Genomic DNA, 16,898 nt, shown 5'->3' with positions numbered 1-16,898 from the left:
GCATTGAGTCAATAGAAATACAATATAATATACATATTAAAAATACTAATATTTGGCAATTTTGAGACACTAGCAAAGTTACCTTTTAAACACCTGAATGTCGCTGTATATAAAACTACTTAAACTTTAAGAGGGACCATTTTCTCTAAATATGTGTCATAGCTTGAGCTACGGAGAGACAGATTCTGTATATGATGAACTAAGAATCTAGGGCAATGGTCCATAGTGTATTTAAATTAGATTTTATATTTCAGTGCAAATATATTCCAGCATGTTATGAACCTATCCAAACAAACCGACTGCTCTGGTGATGTAAATACGTTTATTGAAAACACAAACACTTTTACACACAGGAGAAAAAATAAATGGCACATGTTTTTCTTCAACAGAGTATAAAAACAGAAAACATTTCTTGGATATGGTGAACCCACGGATACATTTTGTCTTTGTTTAGAACATGTCTGATAATGCTTTAGATATTGTTTGTGAAAGCATTTGCTATAAATGGACATAAAGACAGAACAGGAGCGATGAGTGACAGAAAACTGTTTCATGTCCTACCATTTGATTTATAAAACAAACTACAGCTATATTAAAGTGAGGACAGAGTGTAAAAAAATAATAAATAAATACGAGTCCCTACATCCCCTTCACATACATCAACTTAGAGAAGTAATAAAAGACGTTTAAAAATAAATTGGGAGGACAGATCGGCAGGAAGATTCACGGTCAGGGAACAGCCTCGAGACACGGTCCAATTATCTGCGGCAAAAGCATGACAGCAAAAATACACACTCATTATTCATTCCCAAATACATTTAATAATAATTGAACACTGGTGAAACAAAACTAAAAAGCTTGAAAAAAGATACATGAATCTACAGGTGAAACTGTATGTCTACTGGACTTGAATTGATTATGTCTGAGAAAGGGATAATAAAGCTTACTCTAAAGCCAATACAAAAAAAAAATATGATTGTTCATTAGATGATGCAATAATGTAAAGTAAGGCTAGGCAATATGTTCATATTATGTCAATACTGTGATGTGAAGATAAATATCTATATGCATTTTGCATATTGTAATAGCTTATGGGACTTTTCATGGTTTTTAAGGCTAAATAACAATACAGTATTTTTCTAAACTTCGACTGTTATAGCCGATTTATTATTTTCCTTTACCCACTTAGCCAATATCACTAATAATTATTTATTACAAATGTTGCTGTTGGCCCAATGACCCGGACTCAAAACTGGCCTCAGACCCTTTTCAACTCTATCTTCAATAAAGTCAATGGAGGCAAAAAAAAAAATCGAGATATTTCATCAGAACTATTGTAACATTTGATTTTCTCTATATCAACCAGCCCTAATGTAAATGGATCATCTGCAACTCTAAAGTCTACTAAAGTCATGAAAGGAACAGCGTCTCTCACCTGTCCAGACGGTTGACCACGTCCCTCACAGTGTTGATGAGATTCTCGTGCTCCTGGGGGCAGCTGACGATGATGCTGTGGAGCTTCTTCATGTAGGAGTCGATGCTGTCCAGAGTGGGCGTCTCTCCACTCGCTGTAGGACAACAATGAAGGATATTAGTACTCAAAAATAAGTACTTGGAATTGTCTTTTAGCTGAAAGATCCTCATAGGACGACACAAACCGTTAAAAGTATATTTATTCATACCCACTAAATTGTCTTAACAAATCATGTTACTAAGTTATATTTACTTCTAATTACTGCCGATAAAACCTTGAATAAGCATTTGTGTTTACAGCTATGGGCATTTTATATTTGGATATTTTGGACAATGCCAGAAATAAATATGACAATTTCCATCAGAATACGATTGATTCAAGCACAACACTACCTCTACTACTACTAGGTGCTGTTGCTGCAAACACATCAAAGGATATCCCAGTGTATTCAAATATTTAATAGTGAGCATGTTTAATGACCGGTATATCAAGTTTTCAATTGTAGTTAACCTTTGTAAAGTAAGTTAATAACTGGAAATGGCTCATTTACCGTGATAACAAATACAATCAAAGGAAAGCCTTCACTCGGAACAAGCTTTGATGTTATCAGTAATTAATTTATAGACACTTTCTTCTGAAATGAAAGTGCCACAGAGCTTCCCTGTGGCTAGGTTTAAGTGGATTTTGCAATCATCTTTCATTGTCAAGCTCTTATGAAATAATTCCAGTACTGTTTGCAGAATCCGTCTCTGCTGTGTGAGCAAGAAATTCAAATAGGTGTGGAGGAAGAATTACAAGAGAAAACCTGTGGGTGTGAGCTCAGCACGGGTTCTCTGTGTGCAGAAAACAAGTAGGAACAAAGTGAGAGAACACATTCCTCAAATGTAAATAATGTTAAGGTTAAAATTAATTAAGAAATGTACACGGTAAAAGTCTCTAAAAGAACAGCAAATACACTCGAGCGGAGACGTTATGAACACTCCTACATTATCATTCATGTCTCAACTCATTTAAAATCTGACCTTGTTGCAAATAGTTTACTACAGTATTCACGTCAAGGGATGCATTACTGGTATGGGGTATTAAGACAAAAGTGGTTTATATTGTGCACTGATCAATAGCAGGCCCAAGAGCCAAATTGCTCACTTTGAGAGATAAAAGAAAATCAATTTCATTTTTCCCACACACAGCAGAATGTTGATTAAAAACTAAATATTTATTGTTGTGAGTTTCCCAAAACGAATGCTCTTATTCTAGACCGTCGTGACAGAGGAGACATGAACTCTCTATCAGCAAATATCTGACAAACTCAGGAGGCTGCAGTAGTGCCCGCCTAAATGAGTCGTCTAGGATAGTGCCGAGTCATTCATCGTCTTTTTATTGAAACAAAAGAACAACAACAAATACAAAAATGACTATCTCAAAATGTCACTTGTTCCAAACCCTTACATGTATATCAAAAAGTGAAAGGTGCTAGAAAAATCTCCTCGGATAGAACGATGAAAAATGTTTTTTTAGGAAGAATGCCTTTTTTCATGTGTATCTGTTAACATGACACGCATTTTATTAGGAATACTTTCACGTGAAAACTATGCAGCGAAAAATCATCGTCATTTTCAGAAACAAGGTCGATTTTTCTCAGTTTTTTTCATCAACCAATCACGTTGTACGAAATGGGTATGAATGCATATCTTTTTTTTTTAGATTATAAAACAACTACATGATGGTTAACTTTGCTTCTCCTTTCAACCTTGACAAAAGCAGCGCATACAAGAAGCACTTCCATTAACTTCCATGATAAAAGCCTGACACATTATGATATATTTAAAGTCAAACGTTTCCCCTGTGTGAAAAGGCCTTGAGAGTTTGTTTGTGCCATGTTTGAAACTGGGATTCAGAATCAGAATACCATTACATTACATTGCATTTAGCTGACGCTTTTGTCCAAAGCGACTTACAATAAGTACATTCGACCAGGAAGACACAACCTTGAAGAAAACAGAATCATATAAGTATATCAGGTTTCATAGAGCCAAACATTTCAAGTGCTACTCAACTGGCTTTAGGTAATCCAGTCCTTTATTAGTATAAAAGTGCTTCGTTAATCGTTCTAACGCTCGAAGTGGAGTCGAAAGAGATGAGTTTTCAGTTTGCGCCGGAAGATGTGCAAGCTATCTGCCGTCCTGATGTCAATGGGGAGCTCATTCCACCATCTTGGAGCCAGGATAGCAAACCCACGTGTTTTCGCCGATGGGAACTTGGGTCCCCCTCGCAGCGAGGGCGCAACGAGTCGTTTGGCTGATGCAGAGCGTAGTGCACGCGCTGGGGTGTACGGTTTAACCATGTCCTGGATGTAGGAAGGGCCAGATCCATTCGCAGCACGGTAAGCAAGTACCAGTGTCTTGAAGTGGATTCTAGCAGTTACCGGAAGCCAGTGAAGGGAGCGGAGGAGCGGAGTGGTGTGGGAGAATTTAGGAAGGTTGAAAACCAGACGAGCCGCTGCATTCTGGATGAGCTGCAGAGGTCGGATGGCACATGCAGGTAGACCAGCCAGGAGGGAGTTGCAGTAGTCTAGGCGTGAGATGACGAGAGCCTGGACCAGAACCTGAGTCGCCTTCTGTGTCAGCTGGGGACGTATCTTCCTGATGTTGTAAAGCGTGTATCTGCAGCAGCGGGTTGTAGCAGCGATGTTTGCAGTGAAGGACAGGTTGTTATCTAGGGTCACACCCAGATTCCTTGCAGTCTGAGTCGGGGAAACAACTGAGGTGCCGATGTTGATTGTCAGGTCAAGAGTTGGACAATCTTTTCCCGGGAGGAAGAGCAGCTCAGTCTTGTCAAGGTTGAGCTTGAGGTGGTGAGCAGACATCCACTGAGAGATGTCAGCTAGACAAGCAGAGATGCGTGCGACGACCTGGGTCTCTGAGCGGGGAAAGGACAGAATTAATTGGGTGTCGTCAGCGTAGCAGTGGTAAGAAAAACCATGCGGGCTAATGACTGATCCGAGCGAGTTTGTGTACAAGGAGAAGAGGAGGGGACCAAGAACAGAGCCCTGAGGGACCCCCGTAGTTAATTGACAAGGGTCGGACTCAGACCCTCTCCAAGTCACCCTGTAGGTACGGTCTTTCAGGTATGAGGTGAGGAGGGAAAGTGCAGAGCCTGAAACTCCAAGTTTTTGGAGAGTGCGAAGGAGGATCTGATGATTCACCGTGTCGAATGCAGCAGACAGGTCCAACAGGATGATGACAGAGGAGAGGGATGCAGTTTTGGCAGTGTGCAGTTCCTCCGTGATAGCAATGAGAGCAGTTTCTGTGGAGTGACCTGCCTTGAAACCAGACTGGTGCGGATCCAGAAGGTTGTTCTGATTGAGATAACAGGAGAGTTGTTTAAAGACAGCGCGTTCAAGTGATTTAGACAGGAACGGGAGGAGAGAGACAGGCCTGTAGTTTATAACATCAGACGGGTTGAGAGTGGGTTTCTTTAGGAGAGGGTTTACTCTTGCCTCCTTGAGACTGTTTGGAAAGTGACCAGAAGTTAGAGAAGTGTTGATGAAATGGGTGAGAAACGGTAGAATATCAGGAGCGATAGTCTGAAGGAGGTTTGAAGGGATAGGGTCCAGAGGACAGGTGGTAGGGCGGGCAGAGGTAATGAGGGTAAGAACCTCACTTGGAGAGAGAGGGGAAAAGGAGGTTAGTGTGTTGGTGGAAGGAAGGTCTGGTGACCCAGCGGTGAGTAAAGGTGAGTCAGAAAAAGAAGAGCGAATATCATCAACCTTTTTTTCAAAGTGGGTAACAAAGTCGCTTGACAGAAGTGAGGAGGGGGGAGGAGCTTTTGGAGGGTCCAAGAGGGTGGAGAAGATGGAAAATAGTTTTTTAGGATTGGAATAGGAAGATTGGATCTTATCTTGAAAGAAAGTGCTTTTTGCCTGAGAGATCGAAGCAGAGAAAGAGGAGAGGAGAGCTTGATAGGTTAGGAGGTCGTCACGGTGTTTGGATTTCCACCATTTCCGCTCTGCTGCCCTAAGGACGGTTCTATTAGCACGCAGTGCATCATTTAGCCAGGGAGCCGGAGGGGACTGACGAGCCTGCCGAGATGTCAGAGGACAGAGAGAGTCCAGAGAGGATGAGAGAGTAGAGAGGAGAGTTTCTGCAGCAGAGTTTGGAGGCAGTAGTTGGAACGAATCAGAGGACGGGAGGGCTGAGAGCACCGACGAGGCAAAGGTACAGGGAGAGAGGGAGCGAAGGTTACGGCGGACAAGTGTAGGATGGGAAGAGATTAGTTTGTTATGTTTGGAAAGGGATAGAGAGAATGAAATGAAGAAGTGATCGGATGTGTGGAGCGGGTTTACAGAGAGGTTAGAAGTAGCGCAGTTCCTTGAGAATATGAGATCAAGGACATTGCCAGCTTTATGAGTCGGTGGGGACGGAGAGAGTGAGAAAGCAAAGGCGGTTAACAGAGATGTTAGTTCGTCTATCTTCCCCATCTGGAGGTTGAAGTCTCCGAGAAGTACAGCAGGAGGGCCAGTTTCAGGGATGTGTGAGAGGAGATGATCTAATTCCTCCAAGAAGTCCCCCAAGGCGCCTGGTGGACGGTAGAGAACAACAATGGTTAACTGTATAGGATGGGTTACTGTGACGGCATGGAACTCAAAGGTGGAAGGAGCAAAGTTCGGTAGCTTGAAGAGGGAAAAGCTCCATTTGGGAGAGAGCAGGAGACCAGTGCCACCTCCTCTGCCAGTGAGTCTGGGTGTATGGGAGAAGGAATATGCAGTGGAGAGAGCTGCTGGGGTGGATGTGTTGGATGGAGTAATCCAGGTCTCAGTGAGAGCAAGGAAATCCAGAGACTGCAGGGAGGTGTAGCCAGAGATGAAGTCAGCCTTAGGAACAGCTGACTGGCAGTTCCACAGGCCACCTGAAACTAGATGTTGGATCTCAGTGGAGCACGTGGGATAGACGAGAGCAGGCCGGTTATATCGATTACGAGATACACAGGGCCAGTGATAATTGCGAGAAGACGCATGAACAGGAATGGAGAAAATACACATGATTATAGCATGAGGGGCTAAACAACAAAATTAAAAATTAAAAACACCAACGATACTTAGCTCAATCAAAGTAGGATTTGCCTCCTCTTTGCCTCCCTCGTGACTCCTGTAGGACTCTAATGTCTTTGTCAGTCTTAGCCTGTCTGCCGCTGACGCTCCAGGAAAGAGCTACCCGAAATGGACACCTGATTGCTCAGTTCTCACAGCTGAAGTTAATTAGTTAACTATCTACAGCTGATGGGCGACAATAGACTGTCCCTGCCTATGTTAATAATGCAGGCTTGAGTGCTCAGACCTGTAAAGCAGGTTTCGCCTGAGCAGATCTGAGATTTAAAATCTCTCAAAAGCGATTTAGCCGTTTAAGCTACAGTAACAATTATACAGAGTCGAATAAATGAAACCGAGAAGTCTAATTAAACAAGAATATAACTTACAGTGGTTGCTGCGTCAATAGGTAATGTTGTCACCGGGTCCAGATGCACACTGAGTTCATCAGTTTCTAAATGCGGTATTTAAATGCTTTTTGAGCTAAAGGATGACTGAGTCACGCGGTTCTACTTCACGCAATCAATAGACTGGCCCTGCCTATGTTAATAATGCCATTATTAGTCCCACAGAGGGGACATGTACATTGTTACAGCAGAAAAGAGCCAAAGACAGCTTAGTGTTACCTAAGAAGCATGCATAAAAAAGTATTAAAGATACAAAGATTATAATAAAAAAAGTTACACAATTTACAAAATACACATCCTGTAACAGTTCCGAGTGTTTAGCAGCCAGACAGTGATATGGATCCTCACCTGGCAGAGGCACGGAGGAGAAGCTGGAGGTGAGCGCCTGTCTCAGGGTCTCCAGGTGCTGGTGGAGCAGCCCGTTGCGTCCCCTCTCCTGCATCACGTCGCCCTCCAGCCTCTCCACGGCGCCGCGCATGCTCTCCACGTGTTTCTGCAGCGCCGCGTTACGCTCCTCGTACTCCATGTTGGTCTTACGCAGCTGCCGCATCTCAGCCTCGCGCGCTGTTGTACACAAACACACAGAGAAAGAGGGGGACACAGCGGCATTCATATTTAATCTGCTTGAGAGAGGTGTGTTCTTTTCAAAGTTCAGAGCATCGCTGAGTTTGTGGAAGTATTCTGGGAGCACTTTTAAACAAAGTTATCTTGAGGTGGCCATGAACACGTTTAGAAACACTTAGACAAATGGATGTTTGAAAAAGTTACAGTGCGACAACAAACAGAGCTAGCTGAGTTTTACCTTTGCTGTGGTTGAGGAACTCCTCAGTGAAGATCGGTATGTCGAACACAGTTCTGTCCTTCCCTTCACCCTCCTTCTGTTGATCAGAGACAGAAAGGGGATAAGCTGAAGAGAGAACACATTTGGCCGCACACACTGACAGTGAGAGCTGGTCATTTATCTATGTGGTTGGTAGGTGGGTGGGTAATAGATGTTATATCTTGCCACCGGGGAAATACAGTGATACAATTTAAGAAATGAGGAAGGCAAAGTAATTTCATCAGCAGTGCTGCTAAGATATCAAAGGCCTTGAAATGGTTCGCAATCAAATTGTGTTTCACAAAGATACAGCGCAGGTTTACTCCTTCCTCTGAAAGAACGCATCATCCTTTCTCATTTCATAACATAATGAAATGTATGCTGAATCCCGTGTGCTTTGAAATCTGTGGAGGGGGAATCCACACAGGAATGCTGATTCCAATAAAGTCACCTTGACCATAACCCCTCAGCAGAAGGCTATAAGCCTCACAAAGGCAGAACTTAATACAAATGAATGACACACTTATCAAAAGCCAAGTGTTTGGATTAGCAACACAAACACAGCACCAAAGAGGATTAACGCAGCTTTAGTGATGCAACAATAAGCATTTAATGGGTTGAGCAAGAGGAGGGCTAACAAAGCAGATTTAGTTTCCTGGGTGAGAAAATAACAGAAAACCATGGTAACACAAACTCAAAATAAATTCAAATTGTGCCTTTTTTCGCACCCAGGAAACTAAATGTGTTAATATTACCTGCCAGCACTTTTGCTATCCTGTTGTGTATACAGTACATTTCATATTTATGGCACCACTATGCAACAACATGTATATACTGTAACACATATACCTGGATGTACTGTATCCTTATCTGCACTTTATCTACTCTTTGTACTAATTTGGTTGGATGCAAACTGAAATTCGTGGTAATCTAATCTAATAATATTTGCATGAGTTCACTTGTCGTTCTTTTTCTGAACATTTTTGTTTTAAAGTCAAAACAAACCCTTTCCAATTCATGTTGATTCAAAAGGATATATTGTGCTAATGTTCATACTGCATGTTGTGCCTCTACTGTGACGTGTTGACATGCTTCTATTGTATTCTAACCATGTGAATCTTTTAGATCGATGTTTTGAGATTTCCTTGCGTGGACAGGAATCTATTGTATTCTTAGAGACAGTGATTGTGATAGGGCGGGAAAGAGTTACTGACCTCGTGAAGAGCTTCGTTGGCTACCTGGTGCCCAGCATCTGGAGAGGAAGGAAAGAATAAAGAGAGAGGACAGAGGATGATTCATGATTCCCCCGACGCAGTGAGCTTTTACTACTTTGTGAACAGATGACTGAATGAGAGCAATACAAAAATCCCATCTCCGCCCTCTCCATTGTGGTTCACCTGAAACAGAGCAGATCATCTACTTTAGGAATTGTTTGCCAAGGTAGAGCTGTTTATGTCGTCGACATTTTTGAAACTGAAAATAAAGACCATGTGTTGTGCGAGAACAGTAACCGCTCCTTGGCCTCAGATTACACTCTAACTCTTAACGGGAACTGCCATGAACTCCAAAAGTACCTCTTTTCTCGGCCACATTTACATTGACTGAGGAAAGCAAATAATGAGTGTTGACTTTCAACACTAAATAAGGCATGTATTCATATGATATAGTCAAACCCTGCAACCATTTGCCTTCTTAGCCTTATTTATTTTATAAACACTGACATCTTGTATCAAATTGAAGCAGCAACCAAACAAACCAACATCATTACCAGATCATGTACCAAAAGTCCGTACTGAACTGGGGAAGAGGGCGTTCAGTTACGCTGCTCCTGTGGCTTGGAACCAGCTGCAAGTTGAGCTGAAAGTCAGAGAGCTGGTCTCTTTAAACAAACTCAAAGCTACTCCAACTGACCTTGAATCAGCCGCTGTGGCTGTAAATGCTTTGGCTAACTGTTGTGTGACTGTGTTGTGATTGTGGGTTTTAAAATGGTCTGTAAATGTGCTGTTACCATTCCTGGGCCAGGACGCTGTTGAAAAGGATATTTTAAATCTCAATGAGATCTATCCTGGTTAAGTAAAGTTAAAATAAAAATAAATTAAAATGTAGTGGTTTGGTGCCTTGCTCACTGGCATCTTTATGCTTAAAACCAAATGTTTAAGAACATTACAAGTACCTGTATTTATTTGTTAATGTAAACTAACTTTAAAAGGAAAATAGACACACAACTACATAATCAAACTGAGAGCTTGCTAAACGTATTCATCATATATTTATGTCCATTTTAGTCGACCTGGAAGCAGTAGTCCACCAAATATAATAGCTGGTTGATCCGATTGTCACCAGATATATAACGTTTTTATCTTGCCAACTACTTTTCAAACAGCAGAGCTTTAATATGTTGGTGGGCTACAGGTTGTTTGAGACAAAATGCTAATTGTGCTTTTGTTTATTAGTTTTCGTATAATAATGATGTATTAAGACTGCGCACATTTTATTCGTTGTCTGTTATGAAACTATTTTTTTCACAACTCATTTGTCTTTAATTTAAACTTTGTGACTTCCCTAAACATATCGTCACCTATGTGTGATTGAAATGGTTTGGTCCACCTGTTCAAAAGTATGTCGGGCTTTTTGATATCTTCAATTGAAGTGATTGGGGCATTTTTATTGGAGGTGAAGTCGCTACACTAGTTTTAATGGTTGATTCTACTCGACCCCCTGCTGCCTCTCTACCCAGACCTCACCTCCCCTGTGTCGCTTGCCTTTCTGCTTCTCCTGAACCTTCCTGGTGAAATGTTTGTAGGCCTCCGTCTTCTGGTACTTCTCCAGCTCCTGCATGTAGCGCTCCTTATCTCGCTCCGCCTCATCCAAGTATCGCTGCAGAGAGAAGAAAGAAAGGTGAGGAGAGTTGGAAGGACTCAGTCAAATATGAGGATTTGGAGAGTTCTTTTTCTTATCAGGATTAGTTTCTTTCAAAAGGCAAAAAAACTGTCATTTCCAAAATTAATAACCTACAGTAATACGAGGCTTAAAACAGATTAAAGCATCTTGTATTATCATTAGTTTGGGAATTAGAGGAAACACTTCTAAATCCATCTTTGTGCAAAGACCTGGTGCCAGGAAAGTGGATCCGACTGAGCTCTGAACTCGTGGTTTAGATACACATCAGCAGAAAAGCTCTCAGGCTCTATCCAGTCTTTGCTTTTCAAAACAAAACATGTCCTAATCTTCTTCTTGAAAGAGAGCCAAGAAAAGCAGCACACTGATAAAGCACTAGCTATTTCGCTAGCAGACCAAGTTGATGCATTTTGATAAAAGAACATGTGGAAACGCATTATCATTTTGTTGATCCATGATCTGCCATTTTTTTTTTTAAAGGCCACCGAAAGTTCTCCGAGGTTGAATCACAATATCATCCCTCAGATATCTTTGAAGTGGAATATCAAATTGTTATGAAAAATCTGCCTGAACTCGACTGTTTTTCTCTCAGCAACTTCATTCTTTTGTATTATTTTTCTGTTATTCTTGCATCCCAGTTGAGGGCGTATCTAGGACACAATACAAGATGCCATCAAGTATGGCAAAACAATCTGTAAAGGATGTCAAACTAGCAAACACAGCCATGTATAAGTCAGTGTTTTGTCAGCTCTGAAACAGTGACACCATGGACTCAACAGGCTTTTGTTCCGACACGCTTTGTGTACAGGGAAAAAGAGATAGATAAAGGTCTCTGCTGGTTTGAGAGTGGTAAATGTGGCTTCAGATTAAGTGCTGGCAGGTTGCAGCTGAACATTTCTGTCCGGCGCTTTGGGGCACCGTTGGAGCGATTACTGAAAGTAATGACAATTAAAAATCCATCAAAAACTGAACAGATTTTGCTGCTGGCTGTCCTGCCTCTGGTCTGTTGATTCCCTTATCACTGCTTTTTCAAAACCGATATCGTCTTAGTTAGTTCCCTTTGTTGCATTCATATTTACAGAATAAAAACTGATGAAGACGTTGATGTTTCCATGGGAACATTTAAACAGAGTAATACACAAAATTGACTATGGGAGAGAGGTCTCAGCCTATAACGTACAATATGTTGGAGCGCTAGCCAATAGAAGCACAAGGGTTACATAGTGATGTCACTATATTACATAAGTAATCAAAGAGTCCAATGGAGGCTGGGGGAGAGTGTGTGGGAGAGACACCTTGGTAAGATGTTAGCCTTTGCAGACCATTATCATGCACAAAAACCTATATATCTCACGACAGGAAAGGGCAAACTCCAGTCTTTTCAAACTTACTGTGAATGTTTCAAAAATGATAATTCCCTCTAATATTGTGAATTATTCTGAAATTGGAATATCAGACAAAAATGTTTGTAATTAGTCATTTATCCAACTCTCATTGACACATGATTCCTCACAGTTGTTTTCTCAGTCTGGATCTTCCTCACTGACCTGCTTCTCCTCGGGGGGCAGCTTGCTCCACTCGTTGCCCAGCATCCTGGTGATCTCTGGGAAGGGCACGTCCGGACGCTCGGCCCGAAGCTGCTCCCGTCTGTCGTTCATGAAGCGGACGTAGCCCGTGAGGGGGGCCTTGGGTGCGTTGCTGTCCTTCATCGGCTTCTTCCTCTTCCTCCCCTTGGTCCAGTTGCCACGTCGGGGCTTCTGCAGAGATGACAAAAACAGAGATGTGTTTAAGCTTCAGGTAGCAGTCCTGTGTGTTATGTAATGGCAGGACATTCATTGGAGTTTGAATCGGAAAACATTTTCATGTGTTAACAGCGAGTCCAGCTCTTACCTCGTCTCCATTTCTCTGGCCGTTGTTGTCGGCGTTGGCTCCAGGAGAGGCGGTCTGCTCCTCCATGACCACGATGACTACGGTGAAGATCTGGGGGAAAAAACAGAGGGAGATGTTAGAATAGGAAACTTCTCAAACCAGTAGGATGAAAGCTCGACGTGAGACAAAGACATTGTTCTGAAAGTCACAAGTAAATCTCAATTATCGCAAAAATATGCCCTCTTTCATTGACCAACTCATAGTATGTGTGCTCAAAGAAAATATCTATTCTTCTGTATAATTTTTTCCAAATGGGCTCAGTGACATAGAATTTATTTTCCATGGTTGTTTCCTGCAGCTTGATTGGAGGCTGTTGGATTGTTTCAAATAAAGTGGATTTGGCGTATTAAGTGTTGACTTGAACAAATAGCATTAATGTTAGTGATTCAGGAAATGAAAAGAAAGTCATTTATTTGTGGCCAGCTTGCGGGAAGGTAATTACGTTTTTTTCATTCAAAAGGCAAAAGTCCAAGTGAAGTCACCACTCATGAGTCATTGGCTCCAGTCTGGTTTCAAGTCTTTGTTTTGTTCTCATCTCTGGTTAGAGCTACACACTGTCCTACCATATATGATCTTGAAAGGTCATCCATTAGTTAAGGTAAGGCTTGTCACCTGGAGGAGCCAGATAAAAAAAATTGAGACACACATTTTATCCCGATGAATGTGAATGAAGCACTTTGAGACAGGGTTTGAGCGAATCGTGGATTCTCAGTATTGTACGCTATCGCTTTTCCGCAAACTCCTGCCAATCTTGGCTCCAAACGTGCTCTTGGCCAGTCACGCTTCCTCTAATAGAAATGTCTTGCTGCTATCAATCATCGTTGAGCAATTTAATGAAACAAAACAACAACACCCCCACTCCTTAGATGCTATTTTAGCCTATTTTCAACAAAAGGAAGTAGCTGTTGAACTGTCACTTAGAAGAAAACAGCTACATCTCAAAAATCTCTCTGGGAAATAAAATCTGTTCTCTAGCTGAACTTCTGTTCAAACTAAGCTTTCAAGAGAGTCGTGTTGTGGACAGATTTTTTTGTTACTAGTTATATCATAGCTTGAAACACATTTTTACTACTAACTACTTTTCAGAGTTCCCATTAGCCGGTAATTAACGGACTATGACCGGTAAAATATGCTGAAGACCGGCAAATCTAAATCTCTCCGGTCAAAGTGTCCGGTCAAAATAATTTCTGCTTAGGCAAATACCGCATCAGTTGCGCAACTTGCGCCATTTATGTGACAGACAAAAGAGTATGTGACAGACAAGAATAGTCCATTCTAATGTCTAACACTTAATGTGGAGAAAGAGATGTCCTGTGTGGGTTGATTGTGCGTTGATCTGTTGGTAATGCCTCGGGGTTCCGGTGGGCATGTAAACAAATGCATAATGCTGCGCTATACTTTGCGGCCTCACCCGGTTGCATAGCGACGCTTATTGTGTAGGTGTCTTTTAATAAGCAGGTAGTCCTATCATTAGCTAGAGCTGGATCTGATCAATATGGACATACACGCGAGTGAAGTCTAATCTGACCGGAGAGAGAGATCAGCTGCTGCTGACGAGTCGACACGCAGCTCTGGATGATCACATGCAGCGGTGAGCGGAACAAAACACACACCAGGTTAGAATATCACACGTAGCTATTTTAATGACCTCTCAAACTACCTAAACTAGTTATAGATATGTTTAGTTTTACTGTCGGGTCACTCATTACTGATCCGCGAGCTGCATGATACTGACGGGCTGCGTTTATTATTACCGTGTTATTGTAAATTACTGTACACTTTTGAATAGTTCATCTACTATAATTAGTTTGTTTAATATCGAATCATATCAATTGGTTTTAAAGCTCAATAAATAACAAAGAAGACCTTTGACCTGCACTTTTCAAATGTTGTCCGGAAGAATTAAACTTGAACGGACATGTTGACCGGCGAACAAATACTCTAACGGGAACTCTGCTACTTTTAGAATAATATTAGGTCAGTTATGAAACACAACAAATCGAACAATCCTAAATTAATTCAGGAAGCACCTAATTAAAAATATACTGACTCAGGGCTCTTCCGGGCAAACAGCCCAGGTTGTGTTTTAACCTTTTGCCCCTCTTCTAAATAACTACGTGGGAAGCAAGCCTCTGTATCCTGGATGTGGTTTTGCCCCCTGTCACTAAGTACTGTGGGAAAAGTCACAGAGGAATTAGCCCGTCTACCACAAAAAGCACTGTTGGGAAGAAAATGAGGGGGAAATTCCCCCAACAGCAGCATCAGTTAGGCAAGGTTTCTCTCTCATACTCTGTGATGCCTGAGGTCAGATTCTAGTGACACATCAAAGTCATACAGATACTGACAAACACAAGGTGTGTCGCCTATTAAACAAACTGTACCAGCAGGTAGGGCTTTAAGATGCTGATGCTTAACTATGAACAAACACTCTGCAGCTAACAAACAATACTTTATATTCACAGTGTTTTGCTTCCTAAACCTCACAAATAAAAGCTATGCCATAGTACCCTCTGCTGGGTGAACGCACACAATACATGATACATGGTTTAACGTGGACAGAGTAATATATCTCTACACTAAGTGCTTCACTGTCACTTTACACACAGAAAATGCGTTTATCTTGTTAGACTCCTCAAGCATTGCTCTGTATATTTAAATGATGATATATATGACTGTTTGCAAGCATTTAAATATTCCTATTCCAAGCTATGCATCCTAGAATAGGCTGTAAGAAATACAAGGCAAACATAGACCTACAAACTGCTATCCTATACTTTAAATCCGAAAAAAATGGCTAAATAAAAGTAATTAGCACATGTTGCTGTTATGTTAGCATTGAGCGTTGTTTATTGGTTGTAATAACGTTAATGTGAGGTCCTTAATACTTCTGTATGAGCACCCAGTCAGCAGGGTTGAAAGCGTTGGTGTTAGCAAATGCTGTGTTCATATGGTAAGACAATATAGTCACACTCGTTAGTGAGTGGTCAGAATCTAATGCAACGTATGTCATTTTAAATCGGCAGACGTTTAAATGTCGATGATATTCTCACAATTGGTGTGAGCATTTGTATTAGCTAGCTTCGGTTATACAAATGAGCTCATGTCAGTTTTAACAGCTGCGGTGCATAAAATGCGCTTTTCAGCATGTAGGACGGTCATTGACTGTCTTATATTAACCAACGGAAATGTTTAAAAGCAAAGACATATTGAAGATATCATCAGAAACAATCGTCTAACACTAGGATATTGGACTGATGTTCCTAGCTAGCGTTAGCACTCAGTTAGCAAGCAGTCAGCTAGCATACGGGCACCTATTTTTTTGCTGTAGGTTACATTAACTCGTCAAGATGAGATTTCGTACTATGTTAACTGAAATATTGAATGTATATTTATCATTAAATCATCGAATGAAAACTAACCTTAGATAACGTAATCCGTATCTCTACCTGTGCAAATGATTTTCCTAATCAAAACAATACAGCAGCAGCCTGGACATAGAATCAAACCACATAGACAGGCATGTAGCTAAGTTTATACTTAGTACTGCAAAAATGCTGCTATATTTTCCAGTATTTCCTAATAATGTATCGTGTTTGTACTTCTTTAGAAATGAAAATAGAGAATGAATCACAGAAACATCTGAAATGCATTGTACATAGATACTGTAATATGTTGTCTTTAACTGGATATATATGGATTCAACCTATTTATGGTACACACCAGAAACAGGAATATTATATTATTCAACATGATGTGCTTTGAAACGTCAATAGGAACCAACCAATGAAAACACAAATAACCCTACACAATTGAATCCAACGCAAATAAAGGACAATTAATTTAATTAGAGCAAACTGATCTAGATATTCTACTTCTATGGCCCCTCGTTGGTCACCGTTTTCTTCGTGTACATAGACCAATGTCTTTAAGGGTGTTGCTGCCCCCTAGTGTTATATTTACTAATTACATTTCTCAAATGTATTTCCATAGTTTCAAGATTCAAGGCTTTTTTTGTCATTCGTTCATAGCTACAGTGTAGTTATGTCGATGAAAATCTTAGGTCACAGGCTCCAACACAATAAAACTGATAAATAGTGCAAATAAATAGAATATAAGTAGTGCCATAAGAGACAAGTGATAACTAATTTGTAAATTGAAAAACAGGCGAATGTTATGGATGTTCTTAGTTCAGGTGTTTAACAGTCTTATGGCCTGAATGAAACTGTCCCTGAGTCTGGTGGTTTTAGACCTGATACTGTTACAATAGTAACCTCCCTTAGGGAA

The 16,898-nt window shown here is 41.0% G+C and overlaps 1 protein-coding gene across 6 annotated transcripts; it reads right to left on the bottom strand.

The window, feature by feature from the left end:
- Nucleotides 1–308: 308 nt before the first annotated feature.
- On the bottom strand, nucleotides 309–16,120 carry hmg20a (high mobility group 20A). Of its 6 annotated transcripts, none has more exons than XM_034236171.1 (9): nucleotides 16,034–16,120; nucleotides 12,576–12,665; nucleotides 12,233–12,442; nucleotides 10,532–10,664; nucleotides 9,002–9,039; nucleotides 7,770–7,845; nucleotides 7,316–7,531; nucleotides 1,436–1,568; nucleotides 309–762 (listed from the first exon to the last, which is right to left on the bottom strand). In XM_034236171.1, exons 2-9 carry the CDS (start codon nucleotides 12,639–12,641, stop codon nucleotides 759–761), a joined length of 876 nt encoding a protein of 291 aa, XP_034092062.1. In that variant the 5' UTR covers nucleotides 12,642–12,665; nucleotides 16,034–16,120; the 3' UTR covers nucleotides 309–758. The 6 variants fall into 6 exon arrangements, with proteins under 6 accessions (XP_034092062.1, XP_034092066.1, XP_034092067.1 ...); XM_034236175.1 differs by having other exon boundaries at nucleotides 7,770–7,842; XM_034236176.1 differs by having other exon boundaries at nucleotides 10,550–10,664.
- Between the last annotated feature and the right edge of the window lie 778 nt (nucleotides 16,121–16,898).

The sequence above is a fragment of the Gymnodraco acuticeps genome, unplaced genomic scaffold (assembly GCF_902827175.1).
Source record: "Gymnodraco acuticeps unplaced genomic scaffold, fGymAcu1.1, whole genome shotgun sequence".
NCBI classification, from domain to species: domain Eukaryota; kingdom Metazoa; phylum Chordata; class Actinopteri; order Perciformes; family Bathydraconidae; genus Gymnodraco; species Gymnodraco acuticeps.
This window is presented reverse-complemented; position numbering and strand designations above follow the sequence as displayed.